Here is a 23,923-nt window from a genome sequence, read left to right as displayed (position 1 = left end):
ACCCCTGATGCATCTTGGATAAGCCTTGAAAACATTACACTCAGTGAAAGAAGCCAGACATAAGTTTGCATATTCTATATTATATGCTGCCTTTTATATGAAATACCCAGAAGCAGTAAATCCACAAAGACAGAATGCAGATTGGTGGTTAGCTAGGGATGGAGGGGTGGGTGGGAGAGAATGAGGACTGATTACTTGATGGTTACAAGGTGTTTTTCTGGGCTAAGTGTTGTGAAAATGTTTTAAAACTAGAGAGAGTGGGTGTTTGCACAAGACAGTGAATGCATTCAATGCCACTGAATTGTGCACTTTAACATAGTTGTTACGTGAATTTTACATCAATAAAATATACATAAGGGGTGCTTGGGTGGCTCAGTCGGTTAGGGTCAGTCAGACTTCAGCTCAGATCACACGTCAAGGTTCGTGGGTTCGAGCCCCACTTTGGCTCCGTGCTGTCAGCACAGAGCCAGCTTCAGATCCTCTGCCTCCTCTCTCTCTGCCCCTCCCTCCCCACTCACTCTCTTTCAAAAATAAATAAACATTAAATAATATATACGCGTAAAATGGGAAGAGTTATATTTATGAGTGAACCTGTCTTTACATTTGCAAAGGTAAGTAACTGAGAACATTTCAGCTTCCTGACCAAACGGCTCACTCCGCTTCCCCCCGTGGCTTCCTGTTCTTGTCCTGCTTTGGGTCAGGATCTCCAGGGACCCGCTGGGCCCTAAGGCCGAGGTTTGTTGACGGCTCCCGCCTTCTGAATCTGTCGCAGGAACCCTGAGCGGCGCCTGACCACCACACCCGTGCCTTCTCTGCGTCTTCACAAGCTTGGGGCCAAGGTTAGGGCTGCGGGAGACTTGTGAGTCCTGTCTGACAAAACACCACCTGTGACCTGTAGAGACGAACGTCACGCCCGCAGGACATCGTGTCCTTGACCAGGGCCCAGGATACAGCTCCAGGTCGCCTGCTGGTGAGGCTGGAGGCTTGGAGGGTTCTGGCCACGAGCGGGGTCAGCTGCTGGCTGGCATGGCTGCAGCGGAGAGGACAGTGCTCCAGCGCAGGCTCCGGGCACCGTGGGCCCCAGCCCACCCCTCCCCGCCCTGGCCCAGTGGGACCAAAGTAATGGGCAGCGATGACTCAGTTCGCAGATCCGGGCGAGCCTGGGTTTGCTGGTTCCCAAGGCAGGAACAGTGTCACACAGGCCCTTGTTTCATGGCCGCGGCTCTGACACTTTCCCGCCGGCACTGCGAGCATCCCAGGAGAGTCCTTCCACGGACCCCCGGGAGGTGTGTGCATGTGGCCCATGAGACAGTGGCCCGGCACTGCTCCCCTGAGGCCCGTTCCCTGAGCCTGTGCAGCAACCCACAAAAACTGTGAGGCACTCGGAAGAAGAACGGCCACGTTCCTCCACACGTTTCGAAACGTTAGCTCTAATTGTGGCCCCGAGCAGTTAAAGCGGAACTTTTGTTTACTCTTTTCAGAGGTGACGACTTGTCACGTCTTCCCAGCCAGGAGTGCGCCCAGCGCTGCTCCCTGGCCTCTGCATGGTAGACACCGAGACTCTAACCTTGGAGAAGGCGGCCACGTTCCTTGCCCGTGAGGCTGGGGAGTTTTGTTTTCATGGCTCGTCAAGGGGGCTGAGCCAGGGAAGAAAGTTTGTGGTGGATGCAGCGACCAGCCAGGCCATGTGTCTGCAGAGGGGGAGGGGGGCGGGCCAGCCCTGCAGAGAGGCTCTGATTCCTCCCCTCACAGACGAGGCCTGGAAGCTGATTCCGTGAGTCCCGGAGAAGCCATGCCTGGCTCTCTGCAGCCCCTCGGAGACCATGCAGGCCCCGGAACGCCTCTCAGCTCCGGGTCCTCACCGGCCAATTGGACCCAGGACGCCCAGCCGCCCCCAGGGAGCGGTCGGCACGAGTGAGCTCTCCTTCCCGGATGGGAAGGCACCCTGGGAGAGCGAGAGTGGCCTCTAACGCTGACACCGAGTGTCACGTTTCCTGGGTCACCGTGCCCCGGTGCTCTGTCCAAGACGGGAAACGGCCTGCTGCCAGAGAGAAAGCCAGCATTTGGTTAGGGAGAAGTCCAGGGCCGTACCTAGGCCAAGGTCAGAGGAAGCTAAGCCCTGCATACATTGGCCAGAATCGCCAGGCTCCATCAAGTCACACCATAGCCCTGGAGGGCACGCATGCTGACAGCTGTCCATCTTCCCCTCACCGATCCGGCTCGTGTCCCTTCAAAGGGGAGCCAAGGCTCCTGCTCCTGGAGGGACCCCCCCCCGAGCCCGGCTGGGGCAGCATCAGCAGAGTGGAATTACACGGAGGAATATCCAGCCAGGGATCCCGATCCCAGAGAGGGTTTCTGGGCATTTTCTATCACGTAGCTGCATGGGGAACCCTAGCGGCCTCATGTTGGGCTGTGTGGCCCCTGCCCCCCAGCAAGGTAGGCAGCTGCCTCCCTTCTCTGGGAGCCACCAGAAAACTCCCCAGAAAGCTGGCCTTACTTGGGAAGAACCTCGCTGCATGTGTCCCAGGGCCATCAGGTTAAGTGACTCGTACCAGGAACAACATCGCAGGCTTACAAATGCACAGTCCCTCAAATTAGGCGGGCAGGAAACCGGGACCCAGAGATCAGTGGTTCTCTCCCAAACGCCAGCAAGGTGGACCCTAGTGCGGTGTGCCATGTGGGGCTCTCTTCCTCTGAGTCGGGGCTCCCACACTGTACAGAGTTTCTGAATCGTTGGACTCTCCAATTCAGGAGCCCGGGAAGGGCCTGAGAACCTGCATTTGTAACAGCGCCCCCAGGAGGCACTGCTGGCTCAGGAACTCCACTTTGAGAAAGTTGCTCATCTAGAGCAATACACAACAATATCTGTTGTGTATTGATCAACTATCAATTGTTTCTGTTGAAATGTGCCACATGCAAGGCTGCTGGATGCCGCAGACACCCAGCTGGGGACCCCGCGGATGCCCAGCCACCCAGGCCCCTCTTGGCCCGCAAGTTGCCTTTCACCTGAGCCTCTGTGCAGACAGAACCAAACTGTGCACTTTCAGGTGTGGTGTCTTCCCTTCACCGCCCCGTCCATGAGATGCCCTGAGTTCGTTGTCCGTCGTCGCCGGACAGATTCTGCTATGTAGGCGGGACGCCGTCGTGTCTCCTTTCTGCAGCATGGGAAGGTTTGGGATGGTCCACGTAGGACGGTGCGGCCTTAGCTGTGTGAGAGGCAGTGGAGACGAGGACACACAGCCACCCCCGAGGGAGACGTCCGCCCCTGTTGTGGGGAATCCCTACCGGTGGGCGGGAGCCCTCCCTGTGAACCGCTTAACTGTTGGTCCCCACCAGTCTTTTACTCTTTCCACATCACCTCCCCAAAATGACACAAAGTGACACATGGGTCACTGGCACTGTGTCCACTCAGCTTTCGTTCAGTCACTCAAAACAGAGCTAAACTTGGGAGCTGACATCCTTTCCCCAGAGGGGGCATCTTCCTTAAGGAATTTGTTCTCTTGCCCTCAATACCTCTCATTACAATCAGGTGTGATTTGTTGTTTTTAAACATTTGCAGCTTTATTGAGATATATTTGCAGGACAAGAAAACTCATCGTTAAGATGTAAAGTTGGCATAATGTGACATAGAGACACGCCCACAAAATCATTACTATAATCGTGTGATCATGAACCTGTCCCCCCTCCCATGCTCTGTCCACCCTCCATGCCCAGGCATCACTGACGTTTCTGTCACTATAGGAGAATTCGCATGTTGTGGAATTTTTCACATGTGGAATGGCACACGCTCCCATTGCCTGACCTTGTTCAAGCTGCGTGATCATTTTCAGGTGAACCTAACGATTCACCCCTTTGTAGTGCTGAGCAGAGCTCTGCTGTGTGAATACGTCATAATTTGTTCACCTGCTGGTGGACGTTTGGGCTGTTTCTGGATTTGGGCTGTTAGAAGTAAAGCAGTCATGAACATTCATGATCCAGGAATGTCTGGATCATATGATCCTAAGTTTAATTTTTTAAGAAGCTACCCAAGTATTTTCCAAAGTGGTTTTATGATTTCACAGCGTCTTGGAGTTCCAGGTGCTCTGCCCATCGGCCAAGTCCGGGCGGCCGGGAAGCCTCGTTTTAGCTGCTCTGGTTGGTATGTGGGGTTCTCGTTATGGTGACAACTTGCATTTTCCCGGTGACCTAACGGCGTGCATCTTTCTGTGTGCTTCTTGGCCATCCACATATCATCTTTGATGAAGTATCCATTCAAATCTTCTGCCTGTTTTTTAAATGAATTGTCTTCTTCTTATTGAGTTGAAAGAATTATTTACAAATTCTGGGTAAAACTCTGGTGTCGCATACATGTCTTGCAAATATTTTCTCCTGCGCTGTTGCTTGCCATTTCATTTTCTCTAGTGTCTTCTGAATGTCAATACTTTCAGATTGATGAAATTTAATTTATTGATGGTGATCACATAGCTTGAACTTCTGTGTTATGTTTTGGAAATCTTTCCCAAACTAAAGGTAACCATGATTTTATCTTATATTTCTACTCTAAGTTTTATTGTTATGGTTCACACACTTAGATTTATGATCTCTTTCAAGTTAATGTTTCTATGTAATGTGAGGCAAGAGTTTAGGGGATTTTTCTTTGTTTTGTTTTGTTTCATTGCACATGCATATCCAAGTGACACGGCATCACTTATTAAGAGAGTGTCCTTTCCCACTGAATTGCCTTGGCACCTTTCTGAAAACCCAGCTGACCATGTCTGAGTGGGGCCATTCCCGGGACCCATGGTCTGTGCCTCTGACCCATTAGCCCCTGTTGCTGGTTTCTGTCACCTCATTAATAAGCCTTGAGATCAAGTTACATAAATTCTCTGACTTCCTTCTTTTTTCATGTTCACTTAGGTTACTTTAAATGCTTTGCATTTAAAATCATTTACTTTAGAGGCTCCTGGGTGGCTTAGTTGGTTAAGCGTCCGACTTTCACTTAGGTCATGATCTCGCGGTTCGTGGGTTCGAGCCCCGCGTCGGGCTCTGTGCTGGCTGCCAGCTCAGAGCCTGGAGCCTGTTTCAGTCTGTGACTCCCTCTCTCTCTGACCCTCCCCTGCTCACACTGTCTCTCTCTCTCCTAGAAATAAATAAAAAACATTAAAAAAATTAAAAATAAAAAAATAAAATAATTTACTTTAAATGATTTGCAAATCGCGGGATTTATCCTTATTCTAAGGATAAACGTTAGAATTAGCTTGTCAATTTCTCCTTTAAAAAACCCTGCAAGGATCCTGATAGGAACTGCGTTGATTCCAGAGATTAATCTGGGGAAATTGGCATTTTAACAATTTTAACAATATTGAGTCTTCCCTGCCATGAATACCATATTTCTTCATGTATGTAGGTCTTCCTCAATTTCTCTCAGCAGTGTTTTTAAATTTCACTATAATATCTCTTGTTAAATTCATTTCTAAGTATTTGTATTTTTAACTTTGAATGTGAACTAATTATAACTTCACAACAAGCTACAAAATAGTACAGAAAGACTCCACATACCCCTCAATGGTGGAAATTTGCATAATGACGATAAGTTGTCAAAACCAATAACTCGATGTTGGCACAACACAATTGACTAGCCAGTGGCATTTGGGTGACTTTAGACGGACAGTTATTCGGGTATGTCACTGTGCAGTGATCCTGTGATGCAGAGATTCCTGAAGCCACAGCCACATTCAAGGCACAAAACTGTCTGGTCACACAGAGGACTCCTGTGCCCTGTGCCTAACCCCTGGGAACCCTGCTTCTTCTCCATCTCCTGCCTCTCCCCTAACCGCTGGGACCTCAGTTTCTTCTCCATCTCCATACCTCATCATTTCAGGAACATTATGTAAACGGAATATCGTACAACCTTTGAGGCCGACTCTTCGAGCCAGCACGAGACCCTTGAAGGTCCGTCCCACTGTGTGCCTTCAGTATTTACTTCCTGTTTATTACCGAGTGGCCTCACTTCTGAGGCTGCCAATAGTTTGTGTAGCTACTGCAGGACATCACGGATGCTTCCAGAATTTTTTTAGCACGAATGAAGCTGCTATGACCACTTGTGTATAGTTTCGTGTGGATATAGAGTTTCATTGCTCTAAGATAAACGGCCAGGAGTGCATCGCGGGATTGGCTTGTGGACGCACGTTTCATATTTTAGGGTACCTGGAGAAGACAGCATGGAGCACTGGACCTGCTCAATATCTTTATGGGACAAAACCAGGGCTGTCTCCCTGGATGCATGCACACAAATAATTGAACAGAGAGCATCATCTATGTAAATCCATTTGTTTGGGGCAGGCAAAGATTTCTTAGAACACAAAAAGCATGAAACAAAAATTTTAATGGATAAATTTGCCTTCACAGAAGTTAAAAACTTGTGCTCTTCAAAGGACATTACTAAGAAAAAGAAGAGGCAAATCACATAAAGATACACGACTATGCAATCCATCCATCTCACTGACAGATGTTTACCCAAGCCAGAGTCAGCAGCAAGATGTGTGCACAAAGCCGTACTTGTGACAGATGCCACCACAACAGCCCCCCTACTTGGCGAACACACGTGCACCCTGCAGCGAGCCACACGAGGGAGTACATTCAACAATAAAAAGAAAGCAAATGTGTGCAATCGCGTGGATGATCTCAAAATGAGTCCATACTGTACGATCCCAATCATACAGAATTCACATCGCATGAACTGCTCTCTGGTGACGAGGGCCGATGACTGGTTCCTGGGGTCGGCGGAGGTGGGTGGGTTGCAGCCCTTGGGAGGGTGGAAATGCTCATTACCTCACGATGATGGCTTCCTAAGCGTATGCCCGTGTCCAAATCTAATCAAATTACTTTACTTTTAATTCAATAAAGAAACAAATACTTTAAAAGCCCACATCCCCGGGCCCTCTGTGGTCAGTGTGGGCAGGCCAACGTCCCTCCTAGAGCTGCTTGAGGTGAGGTGTCCTCGAGGTGCCATGGGCCCTTCCTTCAGGGCACCACCTGCCACCAATTCCCCACCCCCACCCCCACCGGCTGCTGCTTTGGGATAGGGCACCTCCTTCTTGCCTGGCATTCAAGACCCTTGCAGCCTGGTGCTAACCTGACATTTCAGCCTAATCTCCATCTGCTCCCTGGCTGACCGCGGCACATCCAGTGCAACCTCCTGGGGCCCCACAGACCTGCCCCCTCTGGCTGGGGTGCACCTGTCTGCACCCTACCTTCCCTCACACCCCTTGGGGTCCACACCACACCCTACCTCAGGTGACCCAGTGAAGTTCACAGGTCCCGAGGGGCTCACATGTGAACTAACTGAGAACTAAGTAATTGGCAATATGGGAGCACTGGCCAGGTACCCTGGTTGAAGGTCTCCAGAAACCAGCTGGGGAGCGGGGGGCTGGAGGAGGAGGAGCCCACATCCTAGGATGGGCCTGGGTCTCAGGGCCCTCCAAGTAAGGACAGGGCATGGTCCCCGCGGGGAGACATCTTTGAAGAAAATCGGCTGCAGCTCTTCCTTCCAAGCAAGTCCAAGGAACCAGGGCCTTCTTCGCCTATAGGGCCGGCTCCTTGGAGTCGGACCTCACAAGAGACCTTACAACCCTCCTCCCGCCACGCCCGAGATCCTGGCCACGGACAGCCGGCCTCCCTGGGGTCCGGCCTGGCCCTCAACACCTCAGCCCCCAGCGTCATCAGCTGGCCTGGAAGCCTTCCTCAGCCCCAGGCTGACTTGGCCGGCGTGTGTGTTTAAGCAGCAAACGTTTGGCCGAGGCCTGTCTGCCGTGACATGCGGCCTGGCCGGGCCAGAACAAACAGTGTGCTGGGCCGGCCTCTGGTCCACGCCGCCCCTCTGATCTCCCAGCCTTAGCTTTTGTTGGATTTCAAATCGTCCCCTAAACACCTCTCAGAGTACGAAGGCCCTCCTCTTCGGTGAGGAAGAAACTGGTGGCGTGGGTCCCCTGACATCTGTCTCTCGGCAGCAACCCACCTTCCAGCTTTCTCGTTCCCATGGTAACCACTGTTTGGGGGTAAACTGTGCCATGCCCTCCAGGTTCCTGGGCAGGCGACAGCGGCCGGTGGCGAGGAATGCGTGTTCGCTTTCACGTCTTCCTCTTCTCTGCTCTGGACCACCAGACCCTGGCGGGACGCCGGGCACAGAACGGGGGCTGCACCGACTCTGCGGTGAACACCGTGCCGGCTTCCTGCCGGGCTCTGAGCCACGAGTCTGCTAAAGGCAGTGACTCCATAAACTGTGCTACAGCCCGAAAGTCTTGTGAGAAATACACAGGCCACATTCTGTCGTAGGGCCCGGAGTTGTGCGGGCCCCAGCTGACGGCAGACGCAGGGCCCATCGCGTGTGATCCCTGTGATGGAAAGGCAGACATACCCTTAGGAGCCAAGAAATGCGAGTCCTCCAGGGGCCAGTCCGGTGGGCAAGCCTGGCTCCTAAGTGGGAAGTCACCAAGGAGCACGCACTGGGCCTGGTCCAGAGGGGGTGAGCAGCGACACAGGGTGTGGGCAGCCCCTGTGGGCACCCCAAGACCAGAGCTGGAATCCGGCCCACATCACGGCCACGGTGCCTGCCCACCACGCAGTCTCAGGTAAGCTCTGCCCTCTTATTTTTGTAACAGTGCCCGTGCCTGAGGCTCGTCTGCTGCAGGAGCCCCAGACTCACGACCGGGGGGTAACCTGACGGCTTCTGCTGCGCAGAGATGGCCTGTGGCCTGCTGTCACATAGTACGTGGACCTACCAGCTGAACACAACACCCACTGTCGTCCTACAAATCTGGAGTCTCCTAACCCTAACCCTAACCCTAACCCTAACCCTAACCCTAACCCTAAGCCCCAGGCAGCGTCTTCTGTGTCCCTCTGCCTCTCGCCAGCCTGCCCCTCTCACAAGGCCCCCGGGGTCACCACCCAGGACAATCTCTCACCTAAGACTCCTACCTTCACCCCACCCTCCAAGCCCTTTTACCAGTGGTGGGGACACGCCCACAGGTCCGTGGACAGGATATGGATGTCTGGAGGGAGGTGAGCTCTCTGCGAGCATCACTGAGGTCGGGGCCTTCCGCACTCCCATCTGGACCTGCACACGCCTCTACGTCTTGGCTCAAACATCCCTGCTGGCAGCACCTCTTCCAAGTAGCCTTTGCCTGGCTGGCCCCACTCCCCTCACAGCAGGAAGCCTTCCTGAACTTGCCCTGTGCCCCCGGAGCCATGATGGGTCACCTTTCAGGACAGGGGTGCCCGGGTTCGCTACCCAGAACAAGGGTGGAGACATGCCAGAGGGAATCCTGGGCCTGAAGCCTTGAGGCTGCCTTGGTTGTTTGTTTACCTGTGAAATGGACGTAAATACCAGTCTTAGCCCCCAGAGTGAGGGAGGGGTCAGGCCCTGAGTGACCCCATGGCCTGGGGTCCCAGGTTCCTTTTGATGTGCTGTGTGTCTTGGGCCAGTGTACTGACCTCTCTGTGGCCAGCCTGTCATCTGCAAAACAGAGCTAACGACAATACCTGAATCTGGAGCTTTACACAAGGACCAGGCAGCTCACGGTAAAAGGGATTAGCTGGGCTCATAGAGAAACCAGGCGCCGGGCAGAGAGGGGCGGGGGGGGGGGGTGCTGCAGACCTCGTGAGCCAGCCCCAGACGGCCAGTGAGAACCAGGCGGAGCCGGTGGCCCCAGAGCCGCCTGGAGCCCTCGCGCAGCAGGCGCCGCAGCCCAGACGCACAGCTGCTTTCTGCCAGCCGGCGCCTCCTGGTTCCAGCCTGGCCTGCGAAGGGCTCGCGGTGTGTGAGGCCGAGGGGTCTGGGCCCAACCCACAGACCCTGGAGACCTGGGAGGTGCTGGCCGTCCAGGGCAGGGACAGCTGCTCCTGGGCACAGAACGAGGCCGGCTCCAGGTGCCCCCAACCCCCAGATAGGCTGCCCGAAGCAGAAGACCCTCCTCTTTCCAACTTTCTCTCAGAAAACGTGGGCTGGGACTCCGCCAGTCAGGCACGTCCTCAGAGAAGAAGGGTGTCCCGGCGCCAGGCCCGCGCTGCCTCCGCCGGGCACACGCCCCTCCCCCGCAGGAGTGATGTGTGTCCTGGTCTGAACGCGCAGGTGACGCGCCGCCCTTCCCAGGAAACTGGAGACGGCAGCTTGCCCCTCGCAGTGGCCTGAGAACACACTGGGCCCAGCACTGTCTGCACTTGAGAACTTTGCCCCGTTCCTCCCTTCCCTTTCTGCTGCGGGCACCCTGTGTCCCCCCCCCGGCCGGCCTGGAGAGAGAGGTTTGCCGCCGCCCCTCACCAAGTCCCCAGTCAGGATGTTTTCTCCTACGATCAATTTTTATTTAATTTTTTTAATGTTTATTTATTTTTGAGAGAAAGTGAGAGAGAAAGAGAGAGGGAGAGGGAGAGGGCGCACACGAGCAAGCAGGGGAGGGGCAGAGAGAGAGACACGGAATCTGAAGCAGCTCCAGGCTCTGGGCTGTCAGCACAGAGCCCGATGCGGGGCTTGAACCACGAACTATGAGATCATGACCTGAGCCAAAGCCGGACGCTTAACGGACGGAGACCCCCAGACTCCCTCTCCTACGATCTTATCTCCTCCTTGAACTTTCACTTTTGAGTGGGACCCAGGTCCTTGGAGAGGCGGATGGCTCAGCACTTGCTGGGGCAGGGAAATTCAGGGTGAGCCTGGACTGTCCTGCGGGGCTGGAAAACCAAGAAATGCTCCCGAATTTAATTCATTAGAAAAGTGAGAGCTTGTTGAAGGACACAGGGCACAGCATGGGGGCGCTTCCGTGGCCACGAAGGGACCCGGCAGCAGCCACACACGTGAAGCCAGCCTGGGGACAGAACGCCTGTGCCTGAGCCCATGCGGAGGGGTGAGCACGTGGATGCCCCTTCGTTCCGTCAGCGGGAGCCGGTGGGAGGTAGAAGCAGGGAAGCCCCAGCGCTGCCTGCACAGCCGCCACCGGGCGCTACAACCAGAGTGGAGAGTTTGCCAGGACTCGGAATTTGTGCCCCAAGAAGACGCGTGGCTTCAGCACGAGACTTTGCATGCAGACAGCCACCTTGACCGGCGCTCGCAGCCGACCTCGCAGCGAAGTCCTCGCCCCCCCCCCACTGCCGGCTCTCCGGCACCAACCACGAAGCAGGCTTGCCGCCAGGGCCATCCTGAGCCATGTCAGGTTTCAGGCTCTGGTGTAGGGAAGCTCCTTCCACCGAGCTGGGCTCAGCTGCCACCCTGGTAGTGCAGAGCGAAGCAGCCCGAAACAGCAGATGTTTCCGCGGCACCAGCATCCCGCCGCGCCTGCCTGAGGAGGCCCGGGTCCTCGGGTGTGTCTCACATGGCAGGCTGCAGCTGCTTCGACACCCACCACCTCCCTCCACGCGCCCTCCGGATGGCCAGCACTGGCCGAGGGTTTAAGTTTTCACTGTGCTAATAGTGTATGTGCTTGAGCTGGGTGTGACCCCCCAGCACGGGACTGGGCCCTCCAGTGTGCGATAGGGCCCTGTGGGGACCGCAGGCAGGTGGCCCTCGCCTAGATACTACCTGGCTCATGTGACTTGTGGTCCACTAAAGCCATAGGATTTTCTTTCTATGAACTCCTGCCAAGTCAAGGTCCCCAGGCTGGTTTCACATAAAGCAAAGTATAGATGATTCATCTGTGTGATGTTTAGTTGTGGGCTCACCCACTTATCTATTGAGAGATCTAGAATCTTGAGTCTGCTTTGACCCTCTCTTCCATACTTCAGAAAATTTATGTAGCTTGTCAGCCCTGTGCCGTCCATGGACAGGCCAAGAGCTAGTGCAGAACGCAGGGGACAGCCACGGGCACCACCCCAAGCCCAACATTTGCTGACTAGTCCATACTCAGAGGACAATTCATCCCTAGGGTCCAGTTCCCTGCACAGTGGCCCAGAGTGCAGGGTGCAAGCCCACTGCTACCTGCTTATTACGGGCACATGCTCACAAGGTTGAAGATGCTCATAGAACTTGACACTCATCGCCAAGACATTTCCACTTTACCTTACAAAAGCCGTGGTGCTGCACAGGCCAGCTCCTCCCCGGGAGTCTGCCTGGTGCTCTGGCAGAGACCCCGCAGGTGCTCAGTGAACACACAAGAGAATGAGCATCTCAGGAGTGTGGAGCGTGGAGGGAAGGCACGCACATCCCTCTGGGATCACAGGATCGGTGTGGCTCCCACAGTTTAGACAGGATCAGGCAGTCCTCATGTCCACAGTGTGGCGGGCCCATTCTGAGATGGGTGTCCAGAACACTGGGTGCTGAGCCGCACTCCACCCCGTATGATAGACAGAGCCCTCTCCCAGGGGGCCGTCGGTTCCAAGGGGTGGTCTGAGCAGGGTGGTTAGCTGGCTATTGGGATCAGCTGGGTTATATGGTCACTGCTGGGTGGTCAGCTGGGTCAGGTGCTCAGCTGGGTCAGGTGCTCAGCTGCGTTAGGTCGCTGGGCTCGCTGGCTCCGTGCTGGCCAGTGTCTGAGGCTGCTGTGCTGCATGCTGTCTGGGAAGAAGTTTAATCCAGAGTGTGATTCCCACAGAAATTCCCAGATCTGTGGGCCCTTCAGTAGGAAGTCCACTGGGAAGGGTGGCACGTGCTGAGAAATCATCCAGCAGCCGGGCTGTCTGGGAGCTAATCAACCATAACACCCAGTGCCCTTTCCCCAGCGGGCCGCTGGGTGGCCTCAGTGACACCAGGGCTGCAACACCCTGAGCTATTCTGGTGAAAACAGGGGGCCTGCTTTGTGGCTGTGCGCCCCAGGCCAGGGCAGAGGCAGGACGAGGAGGGGCAGAGACCTCAAGGCCAGGCAGACACTGATGGGGTCTGTGTGTGCACATCTATGTGTGCACTCGTGTGCGTGCACCTCCATGCGTGCACTCACTCAGTGTGTGCACATCCACGGGTGCACTCGCTTAGAGTGTGCATATCCACACGTGCACTCGCTCAGTGTGTGCACATCTGCGTGCATCTATACGTGCACTTGCCTGTGTGCACATCCATGCATACACTAGAGTGTGTGTGCACACCCACGCGTGCACTTGCTCAGTGTGTGCACACCCACGTGTGCACTTGCGTGGGTGCGGGGGCGGGTTCTCTGGAGAAGGACAAGGGCATTGCTGATTGACTGAGTCATAAGAACAGGTGAGGAAACCGCTGGACGTGAGGGGCAGGGCTCTGTGCTCAGAGCAGGGTGCATGGGAAGCCCTGTCCCTTAATGCTCCGGACACTCCTCCCTCCACAGCCCTGGGCAAGCAGAAAGCAGGGGTGCTTGCTGGGCGGGGACCCGTGAGCCTAGAGCACCAACCAGGGTGGGTCCGTGGTGCAGCCCCAAGGGGCCCTGAGAACCCCGAATCCCCAGCCAGACGGGGTGTGGCTCCGACACTGTCTGCCCCCAGCAGGAGTAGGGCAGATGGTGGCCGAGGTTTTATCCCTGCCTCATGTGGTCACCAAGGGTTTGGCAGATGTCTCCTTGGGTAGCAGGGAGCTCAGAGTCCGATAGACCTGTTTGTTCACCCAAGGTGATGGGACCCAGGATGAGTGAGGGCTTGCACAGATTCTAGAAGGAGCCAAGAGGGCCCGGGAAAGGCACGTGCATGCGGACTGGGAGCCAGGACTCTGAGAGACGTGCTGAAAGGCCCTGGGCTCCCGCATGTGGGTCTCACGCTGCCACTGCACAGGCCTGTGGGGGAGGCGCTCTGGGGCTGGAGCAGGTCCCCGGACAAGAAGCAGGCAGTGGGGGTGTCAGACACCCAGACGTAAGGCCACCTTGGGTACCGCCAGCCAGCAGTCACCTTTGGGAGGGTCCTGGCTCCCTCCCCTCCCCCAGGGGACTGTCTCTGGGAGTCAGCTCTCCACGCCATCTGCACCATCTGCCTGGGACCCGGGACGTGTTGTGCAGGGCCCAGGAGTCGGCGGCATGATTTGTGCCTTCCTGGCTCCTTATCCCATAATTCCGGACTGTGAGCCCTGATTGCTCGCCCTGCCTTTTCCAGGAACCCACGTCAAGCCCTGGCACGCTGGAAGCTCTCTAGGGCAGGGCTCAGGCTGTCTTCACGTCCCGCTGGGGGACCTGAGGGCACTTCTTATCATTCCGAAGAGCCGGTGTGGGAAACCCAGTGCTGGACGGATGGCATAGGCACCACGTTGCCAAAGGGGCTCCCCTGATTTCCTCAAGAACAAGCAAACCCTGCAGACGACGGCCAGGCACCTGCTGTGGGGGAGGGGCTGGTGATGGGAGGGGCAAGAAAGAACCTGGAACTTAATGTTTCTGGCATTGACCTTACGGATGAACTTGACAGAAGTGTGAGAGCTGAAGCGCATTCCCACGGGAAACGGAAGAAGCTGGCTTAGGTGGTGCCCTCCGTCCTGACTCCAGCACTGAGTTCCCCAAACCCCTGCAGCCTTCCGAGCAAGCAGAGTGTCACTTGCTATCCACAAGCACCCCTTTCTCCCACCCGAACTCCTGGCCCCCGGCCAGGGGAACGTGGCCTCGGGGAGGCTACTGCTTGACCCGATCCCCAGTGGCTGGCAATTGGATCCATCGTGCCTACACCATGAAGATACAAACTGTTGGATGGTGCGGTTCACCAGGCTCTGCCTCGCCGAGTGCGGGAGCCCTGGGGGCTTGCAGCTGCCGCTCTGCAACAAGGGAGCCTCGCAGGACAGAGCCTGTAGCCTGCAGGGTCCGTGCGAGTCCACGCAGCTAGAGCCAGAGTGGGATCGCAGGACAGCCAATGCGTCAGCGTCAGATCAGGAAGTGCTTTGGGACTGCGCGCTCTGGGCTGCCACACGGTGACAGTGTGTGGGAAGGGGAGGTCTCAGCAGAGAGAGGGGGCGCTCTGTCCTGACCTCTGGAGACCCGCTGGAGCTCAGTCCTTTGTGCAGAGAACAGATGTGAGCCACGCTGGGCACGAGCCTTCCCCTCCGTCCTCCAGCGAGGCTTGCGCTGGGTGCGGCGATGGCTCCTTGTGCTTTGGGACCGGTGCCAGCAGGCTTTGGACCTGGGGAGGCCGTCATAGTCGTGGGCCGGCCAGTGACCCTGCTCGCCCTGCACCCCACCTGCTCGGCCAGCACCCGCCGTGTCTGAGGGCTTCACTTCAGCCCCTCCATTCCCAGCCCTCGTTGCTCACTAACCCTCGGCCGGGGAGCTTCAGTGGCCCCCACGCCATCATGTCTCAAAGTTGGACATTGGCTTGCATTTTGCAAACAAAACCAGCGGCTGAAACAGACACGTGTGTGTCTGAGGAACCAGGGAAATCACATTTCCCAATAATTTATGTAGAAAACCATGCCAAACAGAGACTGGAGCCCAGATTGTAATGGAGGGGTGCCGAGCGGAGCCTGTCCTTCAGCCCAGAGCTGAAACCTCAGGCTGAGGGAAACAGAGTGGGGCGGGGGGGGGTGGGGGTCCAAGCCCCTCCTTCAGACCTGTTTCCTGGGGTCGGCGGCCCCGTCCCACATCAGGAAGGAAACGGCACCAGGACAGCATGTACATGTCTCCATGTCAGCAGTCAGAGGCCAGATGGAGGCGGCCAGGCAGGCAAGAGGGGCAGGCAGCGCTGACCGGCTGCTGGCTTTGCGGCCCGGCCTGGGGAACTTCCAGAAGGCTCCTTCCCATGTGCTGTGTGTGGTCGGCCTGAGCAATCCCCCACGATGGAGATTTGCAGCGTGGGGGTCCTCCTGGCGGCAACTGTGCCCCGGCCTGCCCAGACTCTGGGGGTGGGGACTGGGAAATGCGCTCCTCAGGGTCACATAGGAAAGATAAGTGTTTGGAGTGTGACTCAAGGCACGAGTGCACAGGCCTCCATCCCTCCTGAGACTCCACACCTGGCGGCCAGCAGCGGCCCCGGGGCGGCACTGAGGGCCCGTCTGCCAGGCTCAGGTCCAGGAAGACGGACCGCAGTGAGGTTGCTCTGGAGCAACTGAGGTATGACGTGATGGTGCCCAGAGCCGCTTCGCGTGGGGGTGTTTAGACAGACGAGGAGGCACAGGGAGCAGCTTCCCGGGGGACGAATCCAGGGGGTACACACCCGGCAGGGAGGGACGAGGCTGTCTCCCTGGGGGTTCCACCGGCTGTGGGATCAGAGGGAGCACCCGGTTGTCGCCCTTGTGAGAGGGGCATGAGGAGCCTGCCTGCGCCGGGTCCCCAGTGACTGACATGGAGGACTGGAGGCCAGCGAGGTGTCCGGACCGACTTGGTGACATGGAGGGGGCAGAACCAGGACGGGGACTTGGCACCTGTGGAACCTGTGTTCCCTGCCACTGTGGCCTTAGTTTTCTTATCTGTATAATGGGCTTGCCCACTCCCTCTGGGTCTCAAGGCCTTGTGGGAACACTATCCATCTAACCCTGCATCCCAGAGGGCACACTCTCCCACTCCCAGCAGATGTCACGTTGGTCACAGACCGTCACCCTGTGGCCAGGTCCTGGGCCCAGCTGAGCCCAGTGTGACCCAAAAGGAGTTGACAGGCTGCAAACCTGCTGCTTTCTGCACACTGCACCTCCCTGAAAACCTGTCCCTCAACACAAATGGAGGGGAGGCCTTGGGGAAGCCTAAGCCTAATTAGAGCCATGCCCCCACCTCCCCCTCCCCCTCTTCTGCCTTCAAGGCTGCCCTCTGCCTCCCCCTCCTCCCAGGGCACCTCGGTTGGAGTCTCAGGCGCCTGCGTTCTGGGGCCGCAGGCCGCAGGGGGCAGGCAGGAGCTCCAGGCACCAGCACCTTCGCTTCTGCCAGGCTGGGGCCCGCCCTGGGTGCTGGTGGTCTGCTCTCCCTGGAAGCTCCTCACCTCCCAAGGCCACAGCAGCCCCTGACTCTCGTGCAAGCTCCTGTCCTCCAAAGCAGGCCCTCCACGTCCCCACGCTGCAGGGGACTGGGGCACCTGGTGACACCAGGCCTCACAAAGGGCCTCAGGATGACTGCACTGTGAGGGAGCTTCACCTGTTGTTTTGTGGAATGAGATATTCCAGGTCATCGCGGGAAGGATCCGTACGGGATGCGTTTCCACGTGAACCAAGGATTGTCCTGCCCCGGGAGGCACCCAGGATGCTCTAAACAGAGGTGCCAGGGACGGGGCTGGGAGGGTCCTGCATCATGAGGTGGGAGGGCAGGGAAGGCCTGTGAGGGGAACTTGACCCCAGAGCACACAGTGTCGGGGTCACGCCTCCAGTCCTGTCCCCGAACACATGATGGCCAACAATGCATTTGCATTGCAACCTCCCCTTTAGTGAATAATGAGAGTTAAAGTTCTCTAATAGTGACGAAGCGACTCGCCATCGCCGCCTCTTGGGCGGTGGCGGTGACCTGCCCGCCGAAGGGCAGAGCTGGTGAGGCGCCACCAGGGGGCGCACTGCGCAAGCGCCTGTCGCGTTCCGGGAGCGGCGGGGGGGGGGAGAAGTGCCCGTCGCGCTGCGACCCCGCTGTGACCGGCGTCCCCGGGGTCCTTCACGCCCCACCCTCAATTACAAATGGGGCCGAGGATAGATCCCAGCTTGTGGGTCGTTCTGGAATTAAGGACTTAAAAACCGGCTTCCGGGGCCTGGTGCGGAGCAGACGCCCGCGCTCTGCTGCTGCGGGACAGCGCGCCGCTTCCACGCCGCGGTGGCCCTTGCTGCGCCCCGGGCCCTGGGGCGCCGACCCCCCGCGGGTCGCTTCTCCAAGTGACCAGTTCGCTTCTGCGGAGCGACGTGTAGATGAGCGGAGATGCCTGGTCGGCCGCGGGCTGTCCGCCGCCCTGGGACGGAAGCTCCTGGAGGTGGGAGGCTCATAGTAGGTGTTCAGCAAACAGTCAGGGTCGGGGCTCAGCAATAAGCATTCAGGGCTGCGCTGGGGAAGGAGCCTGTGACGTGAAACCTTGTAAACAGAGGCGGGTGCAGGGTGACGCCAGACTTGTGAACATCTGGCTGCCCATCTGTCTCCATGCTGGGCTCTCTCTAGAGACAGAGGGCACCCTTGCTTGAGAGACAGACACTGAGGGTCTGCAAGTAACGAGAAGAAAAGCTAAATGCTTTCTGTTAACTCCCACGTTGCCCACAAGGAGGATGCGTGTTGGATCTGGGGGTGACACTGTGGGCTGGGGAATGCGGGGGGCGTGGGGCGCAGGAAGGGCCTGTGCAGCTAGTGTGGCCCCATCAGAGGTGTGGGGGCGGATGCGGCCCGGAGCTGTCCCCCCCCCCCCCAGGTCTGTAAGCCTCTCTCGCTTACAGGGGTCTGAGTAGGTGGGCGCCGGTGGCCAAGGGAGGAACCAGGTCAGGCCTGCGGCCAGGGATGACAGGGGCCACCGCCTGGGGCCACTGGTCAAGCCTGTTTGTGGCAGAAAATGCCACCAAGTGAGCCTGCATCAGGCCCCCCCGCCCCCCGGGCAGGCTGAGGCGGGGCACCTGGGGACCCGGAGGCCCAGGGGGCCTCTGAGCAGGGGGAGGCCAGGAGAGGCTTCGCAGGCAGCTCAGAAGACTTGTTCATTCACCCCGTGTTTCCAGGGCCATCTCATTGTGCACACAGGGGGCGTCCTGTCCCGCCCTCACCAACGGCCGGGCCTCCCAGAGTGGGGACAGGGTGGATGCAGCTCCCCGCTGCCCGCAGATGGCGGCCCAGGGCGCAGCCGGGAGACTGTGGCCTCCCCCCTGCCATCCAGCACACCGTGTCGCCCTCAGTGAAAGGCCCCTACTGCTGCGGACAGATCCGCTCAACGGTCTGCTCTCTCTCAGGGTCCAGGCCCGCCTCACCCCTCCCACCCCCGTGACTGGCGCACTTCTCTGCAGGGACCTGAGGCTCTTACCCCACGGGCCACACCTCCTCCGTGGAAGCCTCTGTGGGGGCAGGGGTGCGGCTGGGCCAGCTGGCGTGCTTGGAGCTCTGTTCCCTCCTATGAGGGCCACCCCTGGCCTCAGCTCAGGGCCTTTCTGTGGGAGCAGGACGCCGGAGCCAAAACCACCACACCTGCAAGCCATGCCCCTGGGGTCCCCCCAGGCCTGCCCTGGACTGGCCCCCCTCAGATACCCACCCCCAGATGATGTGGAACAGAAGTACCTCCAACTATGGGGTTCAAAGGCCCCATGAAAAGTTAAACGTGCATCTGATTTAGGAGAATTTATAGCCTAAAACAGGGAAAGGCCACAACCAAGCACAGGTGGGGTGTCCCTGGTCTCCAGGCCCCGAGAGGCCAGCAGCCACATGCAATGACAAGGGACAGACAACAGACAGATAGCGGGGTACACGGCCAGGGGCCCCCAGGGCCTGTGGTCGAGAACTTCTGTGGTGGGTGCTGCTCTGTCGCATGGCCCTGGCGCTGAGGCCTGCTCCTCCCATCCTGGCCAATGGGCAGACCAGCTGTCTCTCCAGAAGCTTCCTAGGTACCCTTCTAGCTGCTGGCAGCAGTGAGGGCTGGGCAGGGACAGGGGCCATCTGTTTGGGGGCTAGGGCACGGAGTACTTGTTCCACATATTGTCCAGTGGCAGGGGCCCCAGTCTCCGAGGTGTGTGAGGTCCTCTGTGTATCGCACATCTGAACACCTGGCACATCAGGACCACTCAGCAGGGCAGCCTTTCTGTGACCCGGTCAGGTGACAGCCCTGCATGCCTGGCCAGGGAAACGGTTTCCGTGACCAGATCTCAGCTGCCCCTGAGCCTCCCTGTCGGTGGAGATGCGGCCGAAGGATGAGGCCCCAACCCACCTGCGCCCACAGCAGGCATTTGAGGCTCTCGCCATATGACTCCTCTGACCCCTGGGCCCAGATGTTCCCCCCCTCAGAGAGGCTGCTTGTCACTGGCACACGCCCTCCTGCACGCTCATGGTTGTGTTATGTGCGTGTGTGTGCACATGGGTATGACTGCCCACGTGGGTACTATGCATGCCCGTGTAAATGTGCACACATGTGTCTGCACATGTGCATGCATGGTGTGTATATGTGTGTGTACATGCCCAATGTGCACTTGTGTGTGTACATGTGTGTGTGAGTGTGCATGCGTGTGAGTGAGCAAGCGCATGTGCAGGGTTCTCAGTCGTGGGTCGACCACATGAAATTGAAATTCTTTGCCCACATGGCCTGTGGCAGTTTGCTGAGACCTGGGTGACTGAGCGTGGGAACGCAAGCCCCTTGTCCAGCCTCCCTCTGCGCCCGCCCTCCCCTCCCCCTGTAAACACCTTCTCCTGGAGCCGGAGCCACGGTGAGGCATCAGGGCCCTAGTCAGGCTTCTGGCTGCAGAGATGGTCTCCCTCTGGCAAAGCTCACCTCCAGGCCCTCAGGGAATGCCTACCCCACCTCGGGCCCCTCATGTTGGGGCTTGGACCCCTCAGATGCATCTGGAGCCAAGTCTAGGGCTGCATGGTCATGGCCACCGTCATGTACATGTGACCTGGGAGGGGGTCAGCCATCTGTCACTGAGCTCACCCCCCCAGTTACATTTCAGGGAACGAGATGCATGGAAGGAAGACACAGGGATCCCCCAGCAGGTGCCAGAGAGAGAGAACCCCTTCCGTTCACGCTTTATTGTGTCTTGTTAAAAGATGGTGTCATTGCTCACCCAGCAGGTCAGTGGCTCACACCTGGGTGGTCATCAGCACCCTGAAATGGTTCAAGTGATGTTTCTTAGAGCTTCTCGTTGGCGCCCCCGTCCTTCCCTCCCAGGTCTTTGCAGGACCGAGGAGGTCGAGAGATCAGGGGAGCAGCCCAGTCCCCTCTCTTCTGCTTCCTGTCCCCTCTGGATGCCCCCTCGGCCGCCAGCCCCATCCTGGTGAGAACTACCTTGTCCAGGGCTGTTACACACTGTCCTTGGCCTTCCTTCTGGTGGGGTAGGGGATGCAGCACACCCAGCTGGTCCTGGTCCTAGGGGCCGAGCGGGGAGAGACAGGCACCCCCACCAAGCTCAGAGCCCGGGGCCGCAGGCAGCGCCCCTGCGCCCAGTTGCATGTCCCCCCATCAAGTCCAGGGGGCCCAGGGTTTCCCAGGGCCCGGCACACACAGCCAGACTCCTGGCCAGAACTGGGCTTGCCACCAGCTGCCTCCAGCCCACCCGGTGCCTTTGTCCTCTGCGCTGGGAGGCCTGAGCCAGAAGGGGCCCCTTGAATGTGAAAGACCTCAAAGACCAGCCGAGCCAAAGCCCTCTCTCTCGGCCCCAAAGCCAGGCTATGTCCAGGAGTTGCCACGCCTACCCCTGCCCATTCACTGTGGGGTGGTCTCTGGGTCTCCTCTTCCAACCGAGGCTGCCTCTGGGACGAGTCAGCCGCACCCCTTCCCTTTGCAGAGACCCCAGTTCGGGGCCAAAGCGTCCCAGCGGGCAGCAAGCAGCGGCTCACCCGCGGGTGCCCACCCCCCCGCCTCCCTGCCCCCCCCCCCCACACCTGAACAGGCCCGAGGGAGCCTGGGCGGAGAAGCCGCAGCTCTGAGAACAGAGATGGCAGGTGGACAGGGCAGTGGGACACACGGGTGGTCTCGACACCGCCCGGCAGGGCGTGAGGGTGAGGCCCACGTGGAGGGCCCCCCACAGACCCCCCTGCCACCCGCCAGCGGTCCCCCTCCCCCCACACCCAAGGCTTGGTTCTTATGTGCTGGCCCTGGCTGGCTGGGGCAGCTGAGTCAGCCGGTGGGGAGCTGAGACGCGAGGCGGACTTGGGATTGTCCGGCCTGGGGGCGGGGGGAGGGCAGCAAGTAAAGCCACCGCGCTGCACCCAGTGCGGCTGAATCTGTCGCCAAGTCCTTTAAGTAACTACGAGGAACACAACGGCCTGCTTTGAGAGACTCTTCTCTTTCCAGCCTAGATTTGGAAGTGTGACAGGGCCACCCTGACAGCAAACGCGGGGACCTCCACGTGAGTGGAGCCGGGCAGGGACCTGGGGCCGTCTGACCCTTCCTCACAGAACACACACGGCAGGGGGAAAGGTCATGTAAAAACGACTCCCCGAGTGAGCAAAGGCTTCGGGGCTATGCACGCTCAAAGCTGTTGACGCTGAGGAGGGCGCCGGTGCAGGGGTGCTGCCCTCCCTGCTCCCAGGGGGGGCCCGCGTGCCCTGTGCTGCCCTCCCTGCCCCTGCTCCCGGGGGGGGGGGCCCGCGTGCCCTGTGCTGCCCTCCCTGCCCCTGCTCCCGGGGGGGTCTGGGGGCCTCAGAGCCTGTCCTTTAGCAGAGCTGTTCTTCACGGGGCCAGTTGCTTAGAAGGACCGAGTACCAGTTTTACAACAGAATTTGCTTTGTATCTAAATATCTGTATCAGAGATTTTTTAAAAAAAATGTTTGAGCAAATAAGCCAAGATATATAGGTGTTAATTCCAAGAAGTGGGAAGTTGGATAAGTTGCTATTTTCTCCTTAGTGTTTCTCTGTATTGTTTAAAATAAAATAGGGGCACCTGGGGGCTCAGTTGGCTGAACGTCTGTCTATTGATTTTGGGTCAGGCCATGATCTCACTGTTCGTGGGTTCCAGCCCCACGTCGGGCTCTGTGCTGACAGGGCAGAGCTTGCTTGGGATTCTCCATCCCTCCCTCTCTCTGCCCTTCCCCTCTGCCCTCAACAATAAACATTAAAACATTTTTTAAATAAAAAAATAATAGATCCATGGGCCCTTGGGTGAGAGAGCAGCCGACCCAGCACCCGTTACGGCCTCAGGACCTCATGGGGGTTGGCTGGCCCCACCCGTCTCTACCCTAAGAGGGTGTCGGTGGTCAAGACAAATGTGCCTTGAACCCCAGCCCTGGGGTTTGGCCTGCTTTGCGGGGACGCAGCCAGGTGTTGGGTCCTGCCTCCCAGCTACTCCTGCAGCCAAAGCCCCAAATGAGGAGCTGGAAGGACCCACCCAGCAGCACTTCCCGCTCACCTCCGCTTACCCCCACTTCTCCCACCTCACAGTCCGGCCAAGCTGTTGGCTGATGGGATGGGGAGAGTGAGTCTGGCTGTGGGGTGAGGGGGCACAGGGTAAGGGTCATCCCTGAGTCCCACTGCTCACCTCTGCTTGGGGCTCTACGCACACAGGAGAGGGGAAAGGTGGCAGCGGGCTCTGCCCAGACTGATGGAGGTTTGGTGGGCCTGCCAGACACCGTGGTGGAGGGGAACCCCCCTTCCCCATGTGCAGACCCATAAGCATCACTCACTCGTCTTCTGATAAATCCCCCGTGTCCATCTGAGACCGCTTCTCTTCTCTCATGGTGCCTGTGACCACCTGTGGGAAGTGGCATCAGCAGTTTAGGGGACACGGGGAGGGAGTCACCACAGCCACCGGGGCCAGAGCTGCTGGGCCTGTCCGAGGGTCACATGGAGGCCTGGGGCCTCGCGGGCACTGAGCATCTTCCCGTGAGTTTGGGCACCGTGAGGTCAAAATTGCCAGTTAGGGGACCCTGACCAAGGAACTGTGCCCTGGATGTGGACCACTGTGACTTCTGGACTGCAATCCCAACCCTGCCACTGGATGACTTTCCTTGAGTCTTTAAAACCTGCGGTGCCCCCAAGACACCTTGTGGGTAGTTACTAACCAGCATTCTTCACTGTGCTGTGTGTTCGGAGGGAAAGGGATGGAAGATGCAATAAAAAAAAACCAATCCCCAGATAGGAGTTTAATATGAAAGAGCTTCAAAAATCTTCCCAAGGCAGCTGCCTGCTACAGCTGGGGAACGGGGTCATCCCAGGACAGTTTTGTTGGCTGGGTCCAGACAAGCCGTCCGTCAACCCCTTCATCTTACAGAAAATGATACATAACAATGGGGATGATGGTGGTGGTGGAGGTGATGGGTGGTGGTGGAGGTGGTGATGGTGGCGGTGGTGGAGGTGGTGATGGGCGGTGGTGGAGGTGGTGATGGGCGGTGGTGGTGGTGGTGATGGTGGTGGTGGTGGAGGTGGTGATGGGCGGTGGCGGAGGTGGTGATGGGCGGTGGTGGAGGTGGTGATGGGCGGTGGTGGTGGTGGTGGTGGGCGGTGGTGGTGGAGG

At 57.9% G+C, this 23,923-nt stretch overlaps 1 protein-coding gene across 2 annotated transcripts in view; it reads right to left on the bottom strand.

Moving 5' to 3' along the window:
• Window positions 1–20,482: 20,482 nt before the first annotated feature.
• CUNH13orf46 (chromosome unknown C13orf46 homolog) overlaps window positions 20,483–23,923 on the bottom strand; it is a 9,782-nt gene continuing 6,341 nt past the window's right edge. For both annotated transcript variants that reach the window (XM_039221630.1, XM_039221631.1), the window contains exons 6-8: window positions 23,094–23,161; window positions 20,758–20,838; window positions 20,483–20,577 (exon numbers count right to left, since the gene is read on the bottom strand). In XM_039221630.1, the coding sequence (XP_039077561.1) occupies window positions 20,772–20,838; window positions 23,094–23,161 (135 nt within the window). In that variant the 3' untranslated portion in view covers window positions 20,483–20,577; window positions 20,758–20,771. The remainder of the gene's footprint in view (window positions 20,578–20,757; window positions 20,839–23,093; window positions 23,162–23,923) is intronic.

This window comes from Hyaena hyaena, unplaced genomic scaffold, assembly GCF_003009895.1.
Source record: "Hyaena hyaena isolate Hyena2069 unplaced genomic scaffold, ASM300989v1 scaffold_992, whole genome shotgun sequence".
Classification (NCBI taxonomy): Eukaryota; Metazoa; Chordata; class Mammalia; order Carnivora; family Hyaenidae; genus Hyaena; species Hyaena hyaena.
Note: the sequence above shows the minus strand (reverse complement) of the source record. Positions and strands in the feature narration are given on the sequence as shown.